The sequence below is a fragment of the Lutra lutra genome, chromosome 6 (assembly GCF_902655055.1).
Source record: "Lutra lutra chromosome 6, mLutLut1.2, whole genome shotgun sequence".
Lineage (NCBI taxonomy): Eukaryota > Metazoa > Chordata > Mammalia > Carnivora > Mustelidae > Lutra > Lutra lutra.
Genome location: NC_062283.1, coordinates 11750890 through 11774322, shown reverse-complemented (window position 1 = coordinate 11774322; position 23433 = coordinate 11750890). Strand labels below are relative to the sequence as shown.

General features: G+C 45.8%; 1 protein-coding gene across 2 annotated transcripts; it reads left to right on the top strand.

Moving 5' to 3' along the window:
* The first annotated feature begins 1546 nt into the window (after nt 1-1546).
* On the top strand, nt 1547-22919 carry MYLIP (myosin regulatory light chain interacting protein). 2 transcript variants are annotated; one of them, XM_047734081.1, is made up of 7 exons: nt 1547-1851; nt 3072-3157; nt 14920-15105; nt 16370-16567; nt 18314-18478; nt 19377-19797; nt 21368-22919. In XM_047734081.1, exons 1-7 carry the CDS (start codon nt 1765-1767, stop codon nt 21455-21457), a joined length of 1233 nt encoding a protein of 410 aa, XP_047590037.1. In that variant the 5' UTR covers nt 1547-1764; the 3' UTR covers nt 21458-22919. The 2 variants fall into 2 exon arrangements, with proteins under 2 accessions (XP_047590037.1, XP_047590036.1); XM_047734080.1 differs by having other exon boundaries at nt 1549-1851; nt 2967-3157.
* The last annotated feature ends 514 nt before the right edge of the window (nt 22920-23433 follow it).

Genomic DNA, 23433 nt, shown 5'->3' with positions numbered 1-23433 from the left:
ACTGGGGGTAAGGACTTTGAGTACTTACAATTTTACCCATAGTTGGCTTTAGTGAAAAACTGCGCCCAATGCTCTTCTTATTTGTCCAGCAATAAAAGCCACTGGGACGGAGATCACTGAGATTCAGGAAAAGGGGTAAGACCAGAAGCCATTGGCAAGCAGTAGCCAAGCTGACATTATAGATCTCTTTCTTGCAAATATGGGGTCATTCAAATGCTGTCAGGAGCATATCTCTGCTGCTCTTCCCTGCAATACTGGGGGGCGGTGGGGGGAGAGCAGAGCAGATATTGTGGTTTTCATTTTACCGTTGAAAACACTGAATTTCAGAGGGAGGAAATGGGTTTTCCAAGGGTCCAAGGCTAAAACCCACATCTTCTCATTTCTCCTATAAGGAAACCAAAGAGGAAGGCTAACTGTTGTACTGGCAAAAAGGAACAAGTAGTAAATGAATGAGGAGTAGTAGGCTTTGAATTATTAGTAGCCATCACTGAGGTTCCCCCCTGTTAGGTTCTGAGATAAGTCCCTAACCTTCAAGACAGCGATAACAGGGACGCCTGGGTGGCTCAGTGGGTTAAACCCTCTGCCTGTGGCTTGGGTCATGATCTCGGGGTCCTGGGATCGAGCCCCACGTCGGGCTCTCTGCTCAACAGGGAGCCTGCTTCCCTCTCTCTTTGCCTGCCTCTCTGTCTACCTGTGATCTCTGTCTGTCAAATAAATGGGTAAAATCTTTAAAAAAAAAAAAAAAAAGACAGGGATAACATCTGGTTGCCCGAGAGAATGGCCTGGGAGCACAGCAAGGGCTCAATTAACGTTTAATGAATGAATGACGCACGAGAAAGGATGCACCACACCAGAGAGGGCCTTAGGGCCCTGCAAGGCGTTCTGGTTCCGCACAACCAGTAAACAGAAGCCTCCGGAGAGGATCTATACAAAAGCTCTGGACCAAGCTCCCCGGCTCAGTGGTCAACGGCACAAACTTTTATACTCAGATTTTGTTTTTCAGCTGACGAGGTCCAAAATGAGGAGCAACCGTCCCTCCTTCCAACCACCCGCTGTGGCAAACCCCCGGGGAAAAGAGTTTGCAGTGGGCTTGGGGGCGGCTCCCTGGGCTCTCAGCGTGCGCCTCTCCCGAAGGGCGTTCTCGGAGCGATCCCAGGCTTGCCGGAGACCCGCGGCGGCTCCGAGGCGCGGAGTCACTGTCTGGTCCAGCCCGACCGAGCGCGCCCCCGCCTCGGAGTCCCGGGCTGCCGCCGGCTCGGAGCAGCGTCGCCCAGCGGGCAGAGGCGGCGGGCGCGTTCCGGAGCCGCCCTGCTCCCGCAGCCCGCGGCGTCCGCAGGCGGCCCCCTCGCGGGGCGGCGGGGAGAACTCGGCGGGCGCTGGCAGGTCGGGCCGCGGCGGAGCCGGCGCCGCTATTGGCTGGCCGGGCGGCGGCGGAGGGGCGGGGCCGCCGTGATTGGCGGGGGCCCCAGCCGGAGGGGGCGGGGCCACTATATCAGAGGAGTCCCTGTCGCGCCGCAGGCAGTCGGGCTGCTGGAGTGCGGCGCCGCGGCGGAGACCCGGGCAGCCGGTGGGCGGGCGGGCTGGCGAGGGGGTGGCGGGGAGGACGGCGCGGGGGGCCGCGGGGCGCGGGGCAGCGGACTGCGGCGCTGCAGCCTCCCGAGGGCCAGCCTCGCCGAGCCCGGGGCTGGGTCTGAGCCGTGGCGAGGCGGCAGCCCCGCGCACACCAAAGAGGAGGCGGCTGTGGCGGCAGCGGCGGCCCCAGCCATGCTGTGCTATGTGACGAGGCCGGACGCGGTGCTGATGGAGGTGGAGGTGGAGGCGAAAGCCAACGGCGAGGACTGCCTCAACCAGGTAACGACGGGGGGCCAGGCGGGGGTGGGGGTCGGCTGGTCCCCCGAGGCCGAGGGGCCTCGCGGCGGCGCCAGGCTCCGGGGAGCGCGGCTTGCCGGGGGGCGGGCGGCGCTGCGGCGGCGGCCGGGGGGAGCGCGTCCCGGGCGCTCGGCCCGCACCTCCTCCTCCGCGCGGCCGTGGGGCACACGGTTCCTGCAGGCTGCGAGCGCGTGGGGGGGGGTGCCGAGGACGCGCGCGGAGGGCCTGCCACCCTGCCCCCCCCAAACCCCGCACTTTCCCGGAAGAAGGCGGCCCAGCACACCTGCCGCAGGTGTGTGTATGATGCCGCCTGTCGGGTCCCCTCGGGGTCTGGCAGCGCCAGCTGAGCCCTGAGATGAAGTGGCTGCTGGCGGTCTCAGGTCCCTCGGGTTGCTTGGCAGACAAGCGGGGTCCTCGTCTCTTGCTGCTTTTCAAATGGACCGTTCACCTGCACCTTCCCGTTTGCGGGGCTCGAGAGGACCGTGGGTTTTGGTCATGCACTCCGCTGCCTTTAAAGCACGCATTTCCTTAGGAGTCGAGAAGAGTGGTTCGAAACAGTGCATGTTGGTAGGACAGACAGCAAATTTGATCTCAAGTGGAAAGCTGTGCCCTCACACCCGCTAGACCTGAGATGTTTGCAAAACCTCTTGTAACAAGCTTAGCTGACACTTGTGGCGTGTTTCCTCAATGTGTTTGTTTTTTTTTTTGGAGTCCAGATGGTTAAAATTGTCCAGATAATCTGCCAGATCAGCTGTGCAGATTGTGCTGGTGGAGGAAATTCCAGTGATTGGAATAAGAGGGAAAATACCCTGTAGATTCCCTTCCTCAGCCTTTCTGGAAGGTTGCTTTTGAGGACATCTTTTTCTCTACTGCAGAGGACAGTGTCCTGGGTGATAAAGGAAGCACAAGCCTCTCCATTGGTTTAGCAACACTGGGATCCTAGAACTTTGTTCTTACAGCTTAAAACAGGCATCGTAACACCTTTGTTGAACTTTGTTGAAAAGCAGGCAGGAATCTTAGACCCAGATGATGTCCTTGGGTTTGCTTGGACTCCATGGACCATCTCCTCATCCTTGTTGCCTTCATTTTTGTTCTAGGTGTGCAGGCGGTTGGGGATTATAGAAGTTGATTATTTTGGACTGCAATTTACGGGTAGCAAAGGTGAAAGTTTATGGCTAAATCTGAGAAATCGGATCTCCCAGCAGATGGATGGGCTAGCCCCTTACCGGCTTAAACTGAGAGTCAAGTTCTTCGTGGAGCCTCATCTCATCTTACAGGAGCAGACTAGGTAAAGTGACACCGAAATAAACCAATGTCAGATAGACCTTTGATTCCATTTAGAAAGGGCCATTGCCCTTCCCCAGCGCATGTTCACAGGCAAATGGTTTGATACAGAGTGAGCTAGTTCGTAACTGAGAAGTTTTCCACGGCCCAGCCCTTCTGTTGAGGTGAACAGTGAGCTGCCCAGTTGGCCTGCAGCGCATTTTCTAGCTCTTGAGGTTTTTCTTGTCTTGTAAACAATGAGGCAGCAGGGTTGAATACTTACAAACACTCGGGATCAGTGCCACAACGCAGAAAAAAAAAAAAAAAAGGTTAAAACCCCAACTGACTTCCTGATAGCGGCATATAATGCCCAATAGTAACCTCTGCTTCAGCCGTGTTACTACAGGTCACTGTAGACCGTTCTAACAGAAAGCAGGAAACAGTTCCTCTTGGGTTACTTAAACTTAGTCAACTTCTGCCTAGTGTCAGATTACAATATGCAGCAAAGCGCTCTGTCTGACTCAGAGCAGAATTGTAGAAGTTTTTAAGTTTCTTGTATACTTGGTAAGAGAACTTTGTAAGGCCGGTGTAATCGAACTCCAACCTATAGATAAATAACACATGATTGTTGAGGTTGTTGAATTCATCTCTTTACTTCTAGAAAACCACCAGCCGTGGTAGACAACCGGAGCATGTTGTTTCCTTTTTCAAACAGAAAATTCTTTCTCCCCTGGACTGACTGTAATACTTCTCAAGGATGAGCCAAATTAAGAAACTGGCGTTCAGTATTTATTGCTGAAATGTAAGAGATCTAAATCATATAGCGGCATGGTACAAAAAAAAGAACGAAAAAAAAAAGAAAACGACTTTTAAAAATAACAAACTTGGGATCTGAGTTCTAATATTTTTTCATAATCCTTTGGTTTGGAAATTTGCCATGCATGTGAAAAACGTGAGCGTGACCATCTCGAGTAAAGATAAGTGAGCAAAATCCTTTAAGAGTGTTAGCATGTCATTTTTTTTTTTTGTCCTCTGCTAAAGGACCAATAGAAACATATTTTGAAATACTGTTCATTTGAATTTGAAATGTCTCCTTTACCTTGTTACAGAACTTTATTAAAGGGTAAGGGAAATGTTCAATTTGTCTCTGGGCAAGCTAGTATATTGCATTCTTAGTGTTCCTGAAAATGTCTTGCAAAATATTCACATAATTGAATGTTTAAGATTGTTTTAGCTGTTTATATTAATCAGAATAGGTGCTGTTTGTTTGCTGGTTTGTTTTTTAACTTAAAGCTGATTCATGAAAGTTTCCACTCTGCACTTCAATGTGATAACTTGGAGTCGCACACACACACACACACAACAACAACATCATATTGGAATTTTCATTGCGTAGTTTTGCAATCCTTTGCAGATCTCTGGGTGCAAATCTATTTTGATGTTACAGCTTTATTTTTTAAATCTGCAGAAGCTTTGAGGACCAGCTACATCTCATTTAAATAATGGCTGCAGTCATAATAGCATGACCCAATGGTGTTATGAATGATTATAGACTTTAAAGTTTGCCACTGGATGGTCTTTACCTGTGCTTTCTGCAATTGAGTTAATAACCATTATTAAGTCCATTTTATTCATGCAAGAAATAGAGATATTCTGTGAGTTAGAAATTTCCTACTTTGTTGACTCAGTTGACTTTAACTCTTGAGATTCATGCTGAATAGCACTCAGAGAATATATACCTAGTTACCTAGGTAATTTTTGACTCTAGTTCCTTTTGAAATCTTATCAAAAAGTTAGCGTGACCTAAGCATTTGGTTTGCTTTTAAAATATTGGTGAATTTTACTGGTTTTTCATGGGGTTGTCCAAAATACAGAATTTGAAGAAAATACCACCTAAAGCATAGAGCATTCTGCTTTAGTAACTAAAGTGATTGTAATTAACATTTGTACCTTTTTATTAGGATCATAAGTTGTGCTGGATCCAGTATAGTTACAATTAGCCTTGTTTTTATGTGCATGTAACTCTGGAGCAAAAATACTGATTTTCTCTCACATCATGTCAGTTAGATAAAGCTAGTTGGTAAAGTTTTTGATGTTTAATAATTCGTTATAAAATATTTATATGAACTCCTGTGAAAATAAAGTAGATCTGTTTACATGGTTTGTAAACCCAGCTCTGCCAGTCCAGTTATGAGCTGTGATTTTCTACCATCTCAAAGTCAAGTCAGGAGGGGACATTTAGTATACTGAAAGTGTCTGGATAGTTTATTGGTTAATGGTTCTGAACTATCCTGGCCAAATTGGTCTCTGTGGAGAATTAAAGTAACCTACTCACGGTAGAGCTGGTCGAAGTGGGGGCAGTGAATGTATTAGTTTGCATCAGATTAAGGAGGCAGCCAAAGAAGGGCAAACAGGAAGGCCTGTTGGTAACAAGAGAGTAGTTGGGAGGGGAGGGGGGCAGCAGTGCTGCATTCTAGGTACAGCTCTGCCCCCAACTACCAGAGTGTCCAGACTTCCAAGACTGAGCCAACCCTGAGCTGCTTCTCAAGTTGAGAGCCCAGGAAGAGTTTGTCTCTAAAAATCCTTTCTAGCAGTAATTTTTTTTTCTTTGCTTCTGCTTCCTGTCTATCTTATTTTCCTCAATGTTTTCCTAAATATATTTTTCTGAAGACCGCCCCCCCACCAAATAAAAATGAAGGAAGAGAAACCATATCAAGTGTCTGCTTAGATTGATACAGTTAATCTGGTCTCTGATTGGGCCCAATTTTAGATTTGGTTCTTTACCCAGATTATTATGTTTGGCTTTGAAGGTGGTGGCAGGTTTGGGGGGTGGGGGGTGTCTGGAAAGTAACCAGAGAGTCTGGTTCAGACTCAGCTGGTCATTTCAGAAGCAGAGACAAGCAGTTATATTCCGCAGATGTTTGCCATGCTGTGCATTAAAACTAAAAGTGAAACTAATGTATTCTGGAGGTAGATCTGAAATAATAATGATCTTTGAAATTCTTGCCTTTTAAAGTCTCAGTTATTCACAGCGATTGAGACCAGATTTTGTCAACATTTTCAAAGCCAGAGATTTGAGAATTACATGCTTCATCTTCAGAGATGGTGATTATACTGCCCACTGCCAATAAAATCTTTGTTTCTCCTGACTTTGCTACATTTTAGCAGAGTTCTGTGATCTTTGCTAGGGGCCCTCCCAAACGTCCTTAAGACTCATCAACACCTGAATTCTCTTTCCCAGAAATCAGCCTCAGTACAAGGGTTCCATGAGTCCTGAACTACATGTTGGAGAAATGCTGTAATTCTGAACGTTGAATTTCATCAAGATTTCAGCCGTGCGAGCAAGTGGTGCTAAGTTTGACTCCACTTGTTAAATTCCTCTGTCCTCCATTGCTCCTTGGGAAAGCCTTTGCTGGGTCTGCCCAGGAGATTGCCCTGTCCCAAGACATCATGTAGCTTTCCTTTATAGCATCTAATGAGCATATAACACTACCATTTACTTATGTGACAATTTGTTTATTGTCAGCTACTCTAATAATTTAAATTCCACGAAGCAGGGGGCTGATCAACATTGTATCCCCAGAGTCTACCAGGTGTCTGGTGCATAAACATGTCTTGAATCCATGAATTAAGAAATTAGAAATAAAAATGGGGTTAACAGATATTAATAATATGAATTTTCTTACAGCTAGTGAAACGTTTACCAGTTTGCTTCTATAAACTGAAAAGTTTGAGACAATCTAAAAGAAATCTCACCATTAAAAAATGTTTTGTAGTGATTACTGTCTGTTAAGAATTTTCTCCGTGCTCGGCATTCTTTTGCTTCCTTCCTTCACTCTTTCTACCCCATCCCAAGCCTTTTGTTTACTGTGGCTATTAGTTCTCATCTAAAATGAACTACCACTCGCCTGGACCTTTTATGAAATTCAGATAGTTTTCGAGCAAGAGGCTCTCTTAATCTAATTTTCAGCCAGTTTGTAGGTTCGAAGTACTTACTGAACCATGTGTCCCCTTTCTCCCAGCAAAAAATCACTTGGATGTCAAAATCCAGGGAAGATGGCCTCATTGAATCCACAAAGCAAGTGCCAAATGCAACCATGGGTAGAGTCTGCCTTCAGCTAGGTCATGATTCTTGAGTCTCCAGATCGAGTCCCACATTGGGCTCCCCGCCTGGTGGACAGTCTGCTTCTCCCTCTGACCCGCCCTGCTCTGGTGCTTTCTCTCTCTCTCTCAAATAAATAAATAAATAAATAAAATCTTTTTAAAAAGGTGTTCAAACCAAATCATATGGATCCTAGCCAGGACCTGTAATCATGTACAAAATTTTTCAGTACGTTGTCACTGTTGGTAAAGGCTGCGTAGCATAATTTACCTTTGTGGGGTTCAGAGTGGGTATGTTCTGTAGATACTATTGCAGCAATATTTATCTGCTGTAAAGGTGTCACTGTGTTTTTCATATCAACTCTATGCCAAAGAGTAGAATGACACATTCCTTTTCTTTCTTTCTCTTTTTTTTTTTTTTTTTTGTATGACCAAGGACAAAACAGGCTCCAGGAAAGAAAAACAGACTTTGCTACTGTTTTCAGAAAGTATTTAGATTTCTGAATTCTAATTTAACTATTAAGTCTTTCTTTTTGCGCAGAGTATAGGATGTTTATAGGACTATATATTTATTTTAGCCGCAGATCTCCCGTCTGGACACGTTCAAGTATCTTTATGGATTTCTCATACTTGTATATTTGTATGAAGTTTCCAAAGAACATTAAGAAATTGATTTTTTATGTAACCAAAATGAACTTTTAATTTTAAATCTGTCATTTGAACTAAAAGTGGACTATTTAGTTGGCACATAGGGTCAGACTCAGGGTGCCCAGTGACGCACAGCTCTAGGCGAATGAGGTCCTCTCTCAGTCATGCCCCACTGTAGCCTGTTTCTAGAACTCTCCTGGATCTAACAGCACTCCCCACGATCCAGACCATTGGGAAAGATCTTTTAGGGAACACATTTAAACTGCAGGATGGCCTGGGTTTTTCTTTGCCTGGGTCAGGTATCTGTTGTGAGTTAGTAATCCTATTTTTTCCAAGTGCAGATCTCATGCTTCTGGTAATCACTTCTGAGATAGGAGGTTTCCCTTCCCTTTCTGCCCTACCACCCCCCCCCCCCAACCCTGTGTCTTTTAACTGCTTTGGAATCTGAGGAAGAACAAATTTGTTCCATGGTTCCCATTTTCGGCTTTGAGAAGGATTTCCTTAAGCTGAATAGAGACCTGACTTGGTCATTATTTGGTCCTGACAGCTTCTCAATCACAAGCCTTCCATGGAGTGTAGTAGATTTGATAGTTCATTTTAAGATAGGTAGCTATTCATTTGAATTCTGAACCATGACCAAAAGGATTCCCACTACTGTTATTTACTGAGCCTCTTACTATAAATATTTTCTAACATGTAGATAAGTTGAAGGTTTTTACAGTGAACAGCCAATATCCTGATCTAAATTCTACTATTATAGTTTAATCAGCTTAATACACTTGCTTTATCACAAGTTTGTTTTTTGACGTTTTTCAGACTAAGTTGTGGGTAAGTATACTTCCCCCTAAAGACTTCAGTATGCATATCCTTAAGTAGAACTCTGCATTTGTCTACAGTTCTTTTTTTTCCCTTTTGATAAGATATTTACATACGACAAAATGTGTAAATGCTAGTTATACCATTTGATGAGGTTTGACAAATGGATATGTCTGCTTAAACAAAATCCTTATTGAGATTTAGAACATTAGCGCCACTCCAGAAAGTTCCCTCATGCCCTTCCGAGGTCGGTCTCCACCCTCCTTCCCCACTCCTGCCCCCCCACGGCACAACACAGGGTTGTGTGTTTTCCCAGCATGGGGTAGTTATGTTGTCCTGCTTCACACAGATGGGATCTTGTACCACGTGCTTTTTTGTGTCTGGTGTCTTTTGTTCATTTTAATTTTTTAGAGATTCATCTTATTGTTAACATATATATCAGTGGCTGTTGCTTGCTAGGTAGCAGTCCGTCGTGTGAATAGGCTACTGTCGATCCGTACTTGTGCTGGGGAACACCTGTTTTCCAACTACTCCCAGTAAAGCTGCTGTGGTCAAGTACAATCTCTTTTGTAGACATATATTTCATTTCTCTTGAGGAAATACCTCAGAATGGGGTAGCTGGGTCACAGAGGAGGTGATCATTTAGTTTTGTCAGTAACTACCAGCCCTTTCCCCAAAGTGTCCCACTCTGTCCTCCCACTGAGAGTCTTTGAGTCCTCCACATCCCTGCCAGGCTCGGGGCGGGATGGGGGGGGCGGCGGTGGGGGGGGTTGGTCATTGATAGGTCTCTTTTAATTAATAATGTTAAATACTTTATTCATGTGCTTATTGGCCTTTCCTATATATTCTTTTGTGAAGTATCTGTACTCGTCATTTACCCATTTTTACTGAATTGTTGCCTTTGTTTTTGATCCATGCAGATTCTGCTATCTACCAGTTCTCTGTCAGAGACGTGTTTTGTAAACGTATTTTCTCCTGTGGCTTTCCCAGTTTCTTTTCTTTCTTTTTTTTTTTTTTAAGTTAGTTTATTTATTGGGGTGCCTGGGTGGCTCAGTCATTAAGCGTCTGTCTTCAACTCAGGTCATGATCCCGGGGTCCTGGGATCAAGGCCCATATCGGGCTCCCTGCTCAGCAGGAAGTATGCTTCTCCCTCTCCCACTTTCCCTACTTGTGGTCCCTCTCTTGCTGTGTCTCTCTCTGTCGAATAAATTTAAAAAAAAAATTTTTTTTTTTTAAATTTACTGAGAGAGAGCACAAGCAGGGGGAGGGCCAGAGACAGAGGGAGAAGCAGGCTCCTTGCTGAGCAGGGAGCCCCATGTGGGACCGTTCCCAGGACCCTGAGATCATGACCTGAGCTGCAGGCAGACACTTAACCAACTGAGCCACCCAGACGCCCCTTGCCTGTTTTCTTAATCCCTTTTGATGAGTATAAATTTTTAATTTTGGTAAAGTCTGATTTATCCGTTTTTCTCTTTTATGATTCTTACTGTGTCTTGAGACACCTTTGCCTACCGCCCAAGGGATGGAGATACCCTCTCATGTGTCTAAGAGCTGTTACGGTTTTAGCTTTTACATTGAAGCCTAGGATCCGTCATGAACTGATTTTTATTTCAGTGGAATTTAAGACACGAAACAAAAAATGTATAGTAATTTTTTTTTTTTTTAATTTGATGGTTTTTAAATATAGCTCGGCAGTTGGAGCTTGGTTTAAAATAAACCCATGTGGTAAACCGGCTCACTGACCTGAGGTAGGCACGCGGGGAAGCTCAGAGGGGGTCTGACTGGGTGAGAGGCACACCGGCATCCCTGGCCAGGGTCAGTCAGGTCTGGGGGAGAAACACTGTTCAGTTGTTGGCATTGGAGAGTTTTTAAAAATCACTTCTTAGCCATTTTAAAGATGCTTTAGGCTTGTTACTCCAGTGTTGAGTCTAACAGCAAATGTGAATATAGTTGATTTACATTTGTGTCACAGAAAGTTCTTCAAGATGACGTCACCGGGAAGCTACCAGATGGCAGTGATTGAGTACAACCTCCCCTGTAATGGGCAGGTCAGCGACCCCTGTCAGTTTGCCAGAAAGTTCTGCTTTGATTATTAGGTGATTTCTTTATAAGACAATTCGGTGTTCAGAGGACAGTTCTCTGCTCACAGTTCTTAAATGAACTCACCTTATTCCTTAAAGCTATGGAAAGGCATTAATTTTTAAAGTAGAAGAAATTTGAAGGACTTTGAAACAAAAATGTCTTAAGGATATGTGACTTTTTTAAATTAGAATATGGCATATCCTTAATATTTACTCCATTTTTAAAAATCTTCCATAATGACACAGCAGGGGTGAATTCATTTGTACCCGTGATGCAAAGACCCGAGTGAGCCGGAATGTTTCGCTTTTGAGCCTCCAGACCGATCTGCATATTGATGGAATCCATTTGCTTAATAACTGAGTAAAACCTGAGGAATCACACAGCCAGAAGAATGTTTAGAAAATTCAGCTTGAGCTTTTATCTGCAGGACATATTCACAGATATTTGCTTAAGACAAAGAATTTTTTTCCCCCCCGCAAAGACTTTCTTTCTGTTTGTGATTCTAGCACATAGCCTAAAGCCAATGAGAGATGTCAACCACTTTTGATCTTTAGTTAAAAAAAATTTTCACTGGGGTGCCTGGGTGGTTCGGTCAGTTAAGCAACAGCCTTCGGCTCAGGTCATGGTCCCAGGGCATGGGGCTCCCTGCTCGGTGGGAAGCCTCCTTCTCCCTCTACCCCTCCCCTCTGCTGGTGCGCTCTCTCTTTCTCTCTCTACTCTCTCTCAAGTAAATAAAATCCTAAACAATTTCATTGCAGATATGACTTCTTTGCTCACATCTGCTTATTTTGATATGATTGGAAACCTTTCGCCCATTTTACAAAAAGGGAAGGCGGGGGGCTAGTCCATGAACTAGATAGTTACAGAGCAAATGGTTCAAGAGAAAAATAATAGGAAAAAAAAGTGTTTGATTCAAAATCACCCTGCGAACACTTGAGCCATCACTGGATTCCTTGTTGGAAAATGTCTCCGAGCTGTGCCACTATCCCTGTTGGGAAGAGGGCATGAGATAATCTGCTGATGGCTCACTGCAGCTGGTGACCCTTGTGGTCATTGCTTCCTTGTCTTCTCCTCAAGAGCATCAGCATGTCCCCCAAAAACCAGTTTGAGGAGTTACCACAATAGGGCATCATTCCTTCATGCTAAAGGCCCACCTGTTCCACATAAAAAGGATCTATCAGATTGGTTCACCCTGTGACCCCAGGGTAGGGCTTGGCACAGAGGCAATGAATGACAAATATTTGTTGACTCCAAATGAAAAGATTCCCTGATAGCCATGAAACTGCAGAATACAGGAAGGGCCCTATCAGAAAGTTCACCTAGCGGGGAAGGGGAGGACTGTTCTACTTACAGGGTATGCACTGCCATCCAGCCTAGAAAGGGGTACGTAGAAAAGGCCAGTTGTCCTTCTGCTGCTCCCCTTTTGAAATGCTGACCCACAGGCTGAGAAAAGAGCTGCATGTGGTCTCAGACCCCCGACCACCTGTTCGTATTCTGTTCCTGCTCCTTTGCCTTTGACTCCGGCAGCTGCCTCTCTAGGAGCGGGCGTGGATAGTTCAGAAAGAGAACTTGGATCGATTTTGAGACTCTTGGAGGTGAAACGTCACTCATGCAACAGAGAACTAGTCTCTAGGTTAATATAAAGAAGTTAAAAGATACCTGAGCAGTATTTACATGGAGAAGACTTGGTTTGTGGTGATGCCCTTACACTTGTTCAGCCTGTAATTTCTTCTTTACCATCACCATGTGTTCAGAGTTTTGTGTCCAACTGTTGGCCCTCCCCTGAGGACAGAGACAGGGATACGTCCCCCAAGATGAAATTTACTGAACAGCCATCGAGAAAGCCTTGGACAGCTGAAGCAGTGTTGTACCACCACGATTGCATGGGAGTGCGAGCCCTCACTGCTCGGATAGCTATTTTAAAACAAGCTATTTCTGTGGTTATTTCTTTGCCCCAGTAGGGACCCCCTTCTCAGTTGAGTGGTGTCAAAAATACTTTAACAGATGTTTGGGTTAATAAAAACCGTGCTTATCTTCTTTCCGTGCTCTTAGGCATTCTTACCGTGATTTCGTCATTGGGGCTTTGAATCCAGAAAAACCTGTAGTATTTGTCAGAGTCTGATAACTTTAAATATTTCTTTATCTTTCTAGAACAAACAAAACGTTGAACTTAAACATCTTTTAAAGGAAGATTAGTGGTTCTTGTCTGCCTGATGTTGTGAGACTGTCCATAGGGCCCCTCCCCCTTGTACTTCTAGTCCAGCTTCTCTCTGCTTTTCTTATATTGCTCATGTGTCCCTTCTACCTAGGATGTCAGACATAGGACTAGTATATAAATAAAAGCATTGTTGATGGGGCACCTGGGTGGCTTAGTGGGTTAAAGCCTCTGCCTTCAGCTCAGGTCTTGATCCCAGGGTCCTGAGATTGAGTCCCGCATCGGGTTCTCTGCTCTGCAGGGAGCCTGCTTCTTCCTCTCTCTCTGCCTGCCTCTCTGCCTCCTTGTCAAATAAATAAATAAATAAATAAATAAAAACTTTAAAAAAAAAAAAGCACTGTTGAGGACTGGAATCAGGGTATCCAGTGCAAGCGGGAAGCTGGGCGTATGAGCTGTATTCAGAGCAGTGTCAGAGATTTACTGCTGGTCGTAACTCATTTGTTAGTGGGAGGAATATTGTGGTATTTAAGCAAGTTTGAAAAGCTATAACAAGTCATCAAAGGAAGGTTATACCCGTACGTTTGCCAGAGTCAAATTTTATAACCTAGGCTGGTCTGACTGTAGCGGTTTTAGATACTCTGTTGGGAATCTTGGGCAGTCTGGATTAACGGGCAACGTAGGTGGCATTTCCTGGGAGTTTCTAAGTCTGACACACCTTATAGGAAACGTAGCATGTAATATTGTATGCAGTTAGGACAGGCACAAATGGAATGGAACTTGAGGTCGGCAGACGATGTGGGCTTTTATATCCATTCACAAGGTTCTCTGGTGCTCGAGACACTTGAGAAGTCAGCTAATGTGCAGCTAACTGTAAAAGTTAATTTCAAATACAGTGATAGAGAAATACAGTTTGCACATGATATGGATGAAAGAGTATCTCAGGGGACAGGAAAAATGCCCCTCAGGACATAGGGAGCAGCCAAGACCAGAGACACGAGGACATGAACATGCTAGTTCTTTCCAGGAAGAGAAATTGTCCCTTTCCTGGGGGCATAGTTGGTGGAGGGAATGATGGGACATGTGGCTGAACGTTGAGGGCCAGACCCACAGAACCCGGATTCATGCCAATAGCATGCTTCCTTGGCAAACAGATGGGATCCCTTGAAGAGTTTTTGAGCTGACAAATGGCAAACTTATCCCAGAAGCAAGTAGCTTGGAGAGTGGATTAGCAGAGTCTAGAGAGATCGGCTTGGGGGAGAGGTAAATTCTCAGTTGAGAGACACAAGTAGGACATAGGAGGTAATAATAGGGAGACTACAACTGACTTTAAAGAGTTTGCAGAGATAGAAAGTAGGTAGAAACAAAACAAAATGTCAAAAGTGGGTCTATGGGTAAAATAACAAATAAGCCTCAGGTTTCCACTGGGAGAAAAAGTGGGTTTGGGAAGGAAGGCGGTGAGTCTGGTTTTGAACAAAGTGAAATTAGGATCCTGAATATCCCAAGTGGAGGTGTCTATATTTGACATTTGAATATCTTTTGAATATCATGCTTAGAGAAGTTGGGGCAAACTAGAGATTTGGGGGTCATTTGAATAAAGCTAAGATATCAAGTCCACATCGAGATCAAGTTTTTCTCAAGATAATTTCTTTAAATTTTTTTTAATTGAATGCAGAAACTTGTGTGAAGTTATTTTATATTTGATAACTTGAATGTTGCTGGATTTGTCTTAATTAGATTTGTTTTTGTCTCGGTTATACATTTTATTCTAGAGAAACTTAAGTTCTTACACTTATGTTGCCTTAATACTCATGATTTTGAAAACAAAAACAAAAACAAAAATGGCTCTTTAGTGGCAAGCATTTTCAGGGTAGCTTTTTAAATTACTGTATTTTCCTTACCTAAAACGGTTTATGAAATTGCTAAGCAGGTTAAGCTTGATATCAAGCTCGTCCCCGGGATAACCTCCTTCTCGCATGGCTCTGCAGGCATATCTTCTTCTTGCACATCAAGGAGACCCTCCTGGCCGGCCACCTCCAGTGCTCCCCGGAGCAGGCAGTGGAACTCAGTGCCCTCCTGGCCCAGACCAAGTCTGGAGACTACAATCAGAACACGGCCAAGTACAGCTACGAGGAACTGTGTGCGAAGGAGCTCTCCAGCGCCACCTTGAACAGGTGAGGCTGCCCTGGGGCAACCGTGTTCATACAGCTAGTGAATTTATCCGTATTTCCTGAAGAAAATGGATCTACGGTCTCTATACGGATAATTGGTAAGGCTGAGACTAGACCATTGCCCAATTTAGCCAGTTATTTTCCAAAGATTCTTAGCCTTTTCTTTGAGAAATTTACAGATACCAAACATAATCCCACCTAAATCAATGCCCTTTTATAAAATGCTATGGAAGAGGAATTTTTAAAATCTCTTGACCTCTGAAGGATACAGATTTCTTCAAAAGTCTATCATGTATGTTGGTATTTTCTTCGTCCCAGCAAGGATTAAACCAAGAGACCTAACGTGTCTTAGTTACCTATTCCTGGGGAATAAGTTACCCCAAACTTAGGGAATTACAGCAACAACAGTATCTCTCCCTGCTGTGGGTCAGAAATCTGGCTGTGGCCCAGCTGGGTTCTCCACAATCTTTCATGAGGCAAACTGTTGGTGGAGTTCATTGTCATCCAAAGGCTTAACCAAAAGAGGGATCCCCTTCCAGGTTGACTCACGTGGTGTGTTGGCAGGGCCTTCCTCCCTTACCACACAGGCCTCTCCGGGGCGCTGCGTCATAACATGGTAGCTGGCTTCCCCCAGGACAAGCCATCAGTCAGAGCAAAAGGGAACACCCAAGACCGAAGTCAAGTCCTTTTAGAACTTAATCTCAGAAGTGAGTGACATCCCATCACTTCTGCTATGTTCTGTGCATTAGAAGTGAGTTGTGAATCCAGCCAGCCGTTAACACAGCTGGTACACAACACTCGGGTGAAGGGACGTGTACAAGGGTGTGACTCTCGGGAGGTGGGGATCTTGAAGGACTGTGTTAGAGGCTGTCTGCCACCACAGATAGAATAAATCCTGCAGTCTTCAGTTGCAGATGATCTCATCAGTCCCTTAAATGAAACTTACAAAGTAAGTGTAGACACCTGTGTGAGTTCCTATATGCAAAATTTCTTAACGTATATTTCTAGAGATTTTCCATAATTCTTCCAGTTCACCCCATCCGGCATCCCCACTTGCTTTTTCTACTGAATATTGGACACTTGGGATCTGGAGTGGTGCCTCAAAAGTGTTTTACAGTGAATTTGCTAAATAAATGAAATGTCGATGCTACATTGCTTTGAGTTTTTGACATCCGTGTGATTCACTAGTGAAAATGATACTGATTTCTCTCTAAAGTCCACATCAGTTCATCTCTCCATATCTCTCTGCCCTTTTGGTGTCCAACAGCATTGTTGCGAAGCATAAAGAGTTGGAAGGGACCAGCCAGGCTTCAGCCGAATACCAGGTGTTGCAGATCGTGTCAGCAATGGAAAACTATGGCATCGAGTGGCATTCCGTGAGGGACAGCGAGGGCCAGAAGCTCCTCATTGGGGTTGGACCTGAAGGAATCTCAATTTGCAAAGACGACTTCTGCCCAATTAATAGGTAACCTACGTCTTACATTTTTATTGAGCCCAAAGCATGCATATCCCTTTATAGCTCTGCATAGGAAAATAGATCAAACCAGAAAGGGATTTGCTAGACACTTACCTTTTAGAAATCAGATGTTTCATTTTGGGCAAGGATATTAATTTTATTCAGACAACCATTTAATTATTTTTTATTTCATTTATTTTTTTAAAGATTTTGTTTGAGAGGGAGAAAGAGAGCGTGCATGAGCTGGGGGAGGGGCAGAGGCAGACGGAGAAGCAGATGCCCCTCTGAGCGGGAACCCTGACCTGGGGCTCCATCCCAGGACCCTGGGATCACGACCTGAGCCGAAGGCAGACGCTTCCCCAACTGAGCCCCCCAGGGGTCCCTACATTATTTTTTTTTTTAATTTTTTTATTTTTTCAGCATAACAATATTCATTATTTTTGCACCACACCCAGTGCTCCATGCAATCTGTGCCCTCTACAATACCCACCACCTGGTGCCCCCAACCTCCCACCCCCCACCCCTTCAAAATTCTCAGATCGTTTTTCAGAGTCCATAGTCTCTCATGGTTCACCTCCCCTTCCAATTTCCCTCAACTCCCTTCTCCTCTCCATCTCCCCTTGTCCTCCATGCTATTTGTTATGCTCCACAAATAAGTGAAACCATATGATAATTGACTCTCTCTGCTTGACTTAATTCACTCAGCATAATCTCTTCCAGTCCCGTCCATGTTGCTACAAAACTTGGGTATTCATCCTTTCTTTTTTCTTTTTCTTTTTTTTTTTTTTTACAGCTTTATAAACATATATTTTTATCCCCAGGGGTACAGGTCTGCGAATCGCCAGGTTTACACACTTCACAACACTCACCATAGCACATACCCTCCCCGATATCCATAACCCCACCCCCTCTCCCAACCCCCTCCCCTCCATCAACCCTCAGTTTGTTTTGTGAGATTAAGAGTCACTTATGGTTTGTCTCCCTCCCAATCCCATCTTGTTTCATTTACTCTTCTCCTACCCCCTCAACCCCCCATGTTGCATCTCCTCTCCCTCATATCAGGGAGATCATATGATAGTTGTCTTTCTCCGATTGACTTATTTCACTAAGCATGATACCCTCTAGTTCCATCCACGTCGTCGCAAATGGCAAGATTTCATTTCTTTTGATGGCTGCATAGTATTCCATTGTGTATATATACCACATCTTCTTTATCCATTCGTCTGTAGATGGACATCTAGGTTCTTTCCATAGTTTGGCTATTGTAGACATTGCTGCTATAAACATTCGGGTGCACGTGCCCCTTCGGATCACTACGTTTGTATCTTTAGGGTAAATACCCAGCAGTGCAATTGCTGGGTCATAGGGTAGTTCTATTTTCAACATTTTGAGGAACCTCCATGCTGTTTTCCAGAGTGGTTGCACCAGCTTGCATTCCTACCAACAGTGTAGGAGGGTTCCCCTTTCTCCGCAGCCTACATTATTTTTAAACTATGAACTCAAGTGTACTGATGTGGCAGAGTTAATATTTTTCAAAAAAGTTCACTGCTGTTAAAGTCTCCTTCCCACCTACACACACACACAGCTCACTGCAGCACCTCTCCCCACCGTTCTCCCACGCCTTTCTGAGCAGGAAGTGCAGTGGCTACTTACAGCCCCATACCAAGCGTCTGCTTGCCCCGCTGGGTCCCGAGCACAGCCCATGGCAGATCTCCCCTCCAGGGCCGGCTCACTTTTCTCTTCCCGGGTTTTCAGGATCGCTTACCCTGTGGTGCAGATGGCCACCCAGTCGGGAAAGAACGTGTACTTGACCGTCACCAAGGAGTCTGGGAACAGCGTGGTGCTCTTGTTCAAGATGATCAGCACCAGGGCGGCCAGCGGGCTCTACCGAGCAATAACGGAGACCCACGCTTTCTACAGGCACGTAGCGCCCTGTGCCCCACAACCTTAGCGTCAGTCCGCAGCTCCGGGTTTTCAGGTGACAACAAGGTCCCTGTGGTTTCTAGTACCATTGTGTCCGTGGATCTTGTGTAAGTGGAAATCCACCGCTTTCGAACATTGGTCCTGCTCTGCTGTAGCACGGGGGTCCTTATCAATGTGGTCCTGCTCTCCCCACAGCACGTGCGTGGGAACGAGCTGCACACACACACACCCCCGCTTCTCTGACCTTATTCCCTCACGGCGCCTCCTCGTTGGGCCTGACCCACGGCTGCTTTGCTCTTCCCCAGCAGGGTGACCTAAGTCGTCTCTGTGGGAGAGTGGCTACCGCCCCCCCCCCCCGATGGCTCAGCGCCCAGGAACGATTTTCTAGCCACACTAGCGATACCCTCATTTCGGAAGGTGCTTTAAAGCAGACTTGTGATTTGACCCAAATATGTGAGAAATTAAGGCTGAGAAATTTAATTGCAATCTTAACCTTTTTTCTGTTAAGATAGACATAAAAATTTTGGAGCAGAATGGAAAATTGGTGGGAATTTTTAGCATAAAGCCAGGAAAGAAGAACATGTCCTTTTTATCTTGCCACGAGCTGTTTTTGACTGGAGCTCCTGTCCCCAGAGGTGGAGGCGCACGCTCACTGTCCTCTCCGTTGACGGCTGCTTTATCCCAGGTCCTCTGGGGACACTGGAGAAACAGAGAGGTAGAATCATTGAAATGTTTAACACACATAACCCTGGAAGAATTTACTTTTGGGCATGCAGTAAAGAATACAAATGTCCACTGACACGAATATTCTTAGGTATGGTAGCATCGGAGGGTCCGAATCATGGGAATGCCCGGGCTTATGGTACTGAAGCGGACGTTCCGTCTGTCCCTGCAGGTGTGACACGGTGACCAGTGCCGTCATGATGCAGTACAGCCGAGACCTGAAGGGCCACTTGGCCTCTCTGTTTCTGAATGAAAATATTAACCTTGGCAAGAAGTACGTCTTCGATATTAAAAGAACGTCAAAGGAGGTGTATGACCACGCCAGGAGGGCTCTGTACAATGCCGGCGTGGTGGACCTCGTGTCGAGAAGCGAGCACAGCCCTCCCAGCTCCCCGCTTAAGTCCTCGGAGAGCAGCCTGAACTGCGCCAGCTGTGAGGGCCTCAGCTGCCAGCAGACCAGGGCGCTCCAGGAGAAGCTGCGCAAGCTGAAGGAGGCCATGCTGTGCATGGTGTGCTGTGAGGAGGAGATCAACTCGGCCTTCTGCCCCTGCGGCCACACCGTGTGCTGTGAAGGCTGCGCCGCCCAGCTGCAGGTGAGGGGTGCTCGGTGGCCGCCCCGCCCCCTGCTCACGGTCAGTGAGCACCTGCCGGTGCCGGATGTGAGCCGGAATGCCCAGCCCCACCTGCACCCCGGGATGGGGGCTTCCCGTGTGGGGACTTCAAAGGCACTGCTCTTGGGAAACACCCTGGATCAGCGCACTGTCTCCAACAGTGTAATTGCTCTAAATCGTAGACCCTTTCTAGGTTCTGGAAACGAGGCTCAGACTCACAAGATAACATCTCGTGAGCGGGTGAGCCGGAGGCTAGGACCATTGCTCCCCGCTTCCTGACACTGAGGAGCAGTGTCTTTATGATTTACTTAAAATATTGGAAAAGAACACTGAGAAGTGGTAGGTAGAGCTCACTTTCTGTTCCACGGAGGTGACCGGTGATTAATTTCCTCTTACTGCCGCATGTACCTCCGGGGCGTCCTGGATCGGCTCTTAGGTGGCAAGTCAAACCAATTTTAATATTAATACAATCAACAAAAGCAACTCACCTGTTTTCCTTTTTCCGTACCTTACACTTTCCGCTTATAGTAATTTTTTCAGCATGTTGTCATTTCTAAGAACTGGTTGCTAAATGTCACTGTGGTTTTATTTTCAGATTAGCCCCAAACACTATCTAGTCCTTCAAAAGCTGCTAATTTCGGAACTATTTTTATGGTTATATACTGAGCTGGCAGGACGCCTTTGTCCTTCCTGAGAGTAGATAATGAGTTAATAACAAGGAGTTTCTTCTCCAGGGACAGTAGGTCAAGGACTTGCCTTTCCCCACCTCCCCCCATCCCACCCCCACATGGTTGGACCCCCAGGCCTAATGCTCCCCTGTGGCTGAGGGAGGGCCATGCTTGCTGAGAAGCCAGCTGGGGATATGAAGCTGTGACGTGGGATTCAGAGCAGAGCCAAGTTCATGGGCCACATGGCATCCGCCCACCCGCCCTGGCCTGGGTCAGCCCCCTGAGCCAGGGACACCTGGACTCTGGAAGGGTCTCAGCTCTCCTGCATCCCACCGCCAGAGGGTTGCACTCTGCCCTTGCAGGGAACACAGCCTCACCACACAGCAAGAATTCCGTGCTAATCACTTTACTCATCGTGCCTGGGTTAGAATGGGACGAAAAACCTAATTATTTGCCTGCGGTTTGTACTTTTTCATAATATTTTGAATCCCTAGTAAGGTATAGACTTTCAAACCTGTTAGAAAGCAAAGATATCAGGGTGCCTAGGTGGCTCAGTTGGTTTAGCATCTGCCTTTGGCTCGGGTCACAGTCCAGGTTCCTGGGATTGAACCCCACATCGGGCTCCCTGCCTAGTAGGGAGCCTGCTTCTCCCTCTGCCCTTCCCCCTGCTCATGCATGCTCTCTCTCTCTCTCTCTGTATCAAATAAATAAGTAAAATCTTTAAAAAAGAGAGAGAGACCACAAAGATCTCTACCCCTTTAGATCTAGAAATAGTCACGGCCACAAGTTACTTAGCAGACTGACTAGAGTAGGTGCCGCTCGTAAGCCCTGAACACACATCCTCGGAGGCGTCCTAACGAGTGCCGTGGCCTTCTCTTTTGCAGTCGTGTCCGGTCTGCAGGTCGCGGGTGGAGCACGTGCAGCACGTCTATCTGCCGACCCACACCAGTCTGCTCAACTTGACCGTGATTTGACGGGTTGTGCCCTTCACGGGACGTGCCACGTTTCCACGGACCGCACTGCTACTTAACTACACAAATGATGGATCGTGGAGAAAACGAAAGGCCCGACACGCCCATCTGCCATGCAACATTTAAAAAGGAAGAAAAGGACAAATAGAGTTTTCCTCCCCGCCAAAACATACCACGTGTAGAGTCCGCGCCGGCGGTGGTGGGGCCGGGAAGAGTTCTGGACACAGACACGTTCCCTGGACTCACCTTCTCATGATCCAGTTAGAGGAATGAGTAGGATCTGTGATGTCCGTTGAGTGGCAGCAGAGCCAAAAAGTGGGTACCTTTTAGGAAAGGATATTGTGAAGTCTCCTGATGTATCCCAAGGTAAGTTTCCTACATGGCAGCAAATTTTGTAAGAATTCGTTTTAAGAATTTACTTGGTTCTTTTTGTACGGCCGTGGAGCTCTGAACCTTTTAATAGGAAACTTTTCTTAAACTGTCATTTTAATGTCATTTCTGTTTTTGTAACTTGCTCAAGAACGACTGGAAGGCAAACGGATGTCAAAGAGTCCATTCTGTGACTTTCAAAACGTTGACAGCCAGGTTGTCAGACGTAAACTGGTCTGGCTAGTGGAAGACAGAGAACTCAGTATGCACGGCTTCCTTTCCCCCCTCCCTGCCCTCTTTCCCCCAAGTCTTTCGATTATAAAATGCTACCAGTCTGGTTATAAGATTTCTGTGGAGCAGTCCGCACTCCTTGGGCTCTTGAGTTGTTGGGTTATTTTTTTGAAGTTGAAAAGGGGACACATGTTCCTCGGGAAGCAGAACATTGCCTGCAGAGATGAAGCCTCACGATGTAGAACCCGGCGGGGGGGGTCCCCACTTCTCCCAAAACCTCCACTACAGCTTCATCCCCTGGGGTTGCTTTTGCTCGAGCCATCAAGCCTTTTATAGCCTTATCGTAGGTATCTTAGATTATCATATGCTTTTTTTTTTTTTTTTTTGGTAGTAAATGCTTAAGTATTAACTTCCGGTGGTCCCCTCCCTAGGTCTTTGAGGGGTTTTGAATTTCTTTTTTCTACATTCTTAGTCACATTTTCCACTCCCACTGGGGCATTTTGGACGCTGGTCAGCTTGTGGGTTTTCTAGGACGTCGGGACACCTAGATGACCTTATTGGGTGCAATACTAGCTCAGTGAAAGCTAGAAGCCTACACTGTCACTTTACTGAGATTTCCGAGTATACTTTTCATATTGCCTTAATGTAGCAGTAATGTGTTTATGCATTTGTTTCTTTGCACAGACATTTTGTCAAATATTAAAACTCTACTTTTTTATGGCACATATTAGCATATAAGCCTTTATTCCAAGAGGTATTTATTTTTTCACTTGTAAAAAAAAAATAATGTTTCCACATAAAGAACTGTTATATCTTAAAGGACTTCTGTCTTTTGTATTCAGGATAATAAAGACTTTAAAGCAGATGTGGTGTTTGTGTCTTCATGTTGCTTGTCATTTAAACCAGGTTTATTCACTAAAAAAAGGAGGAACGTCGATAACATCCCAGATACAGAAAATTTGAAAATGTTGAGGCTATCAGCCCTAATCGAGAACATTCATCCCGTGATTCACTCCTCTGTTTTCTGGTCCGGGATTGAAATGTAGGTGAAAGTGGAAGAAGATACATAAACGGATGAAATTTTAACACCGGGGACAGGACTAGAAAGTTACCACAGAGGGAAAGGAATCGTGGAGTTGGAAGCTAACCATTTAAACTCAGGTGATGGCTGCTAAGTTAGTTGTCTGGTCGGGACAGGGGAGCACCTGTCCAGGTCCGAACAGTCACTGTCTCAGCGGCACACTCGAGGCCGCATTCTATGCGACGCCAAGCTGCTAGGATCCGCTCCAGGCATGTCCGCTGGTGCGGCTCAGGAAGTACTCAGTGCAGTCGGGAACCTGGGCATCGTGTATGGAACTGATAATTACCTGTAGCAGTGG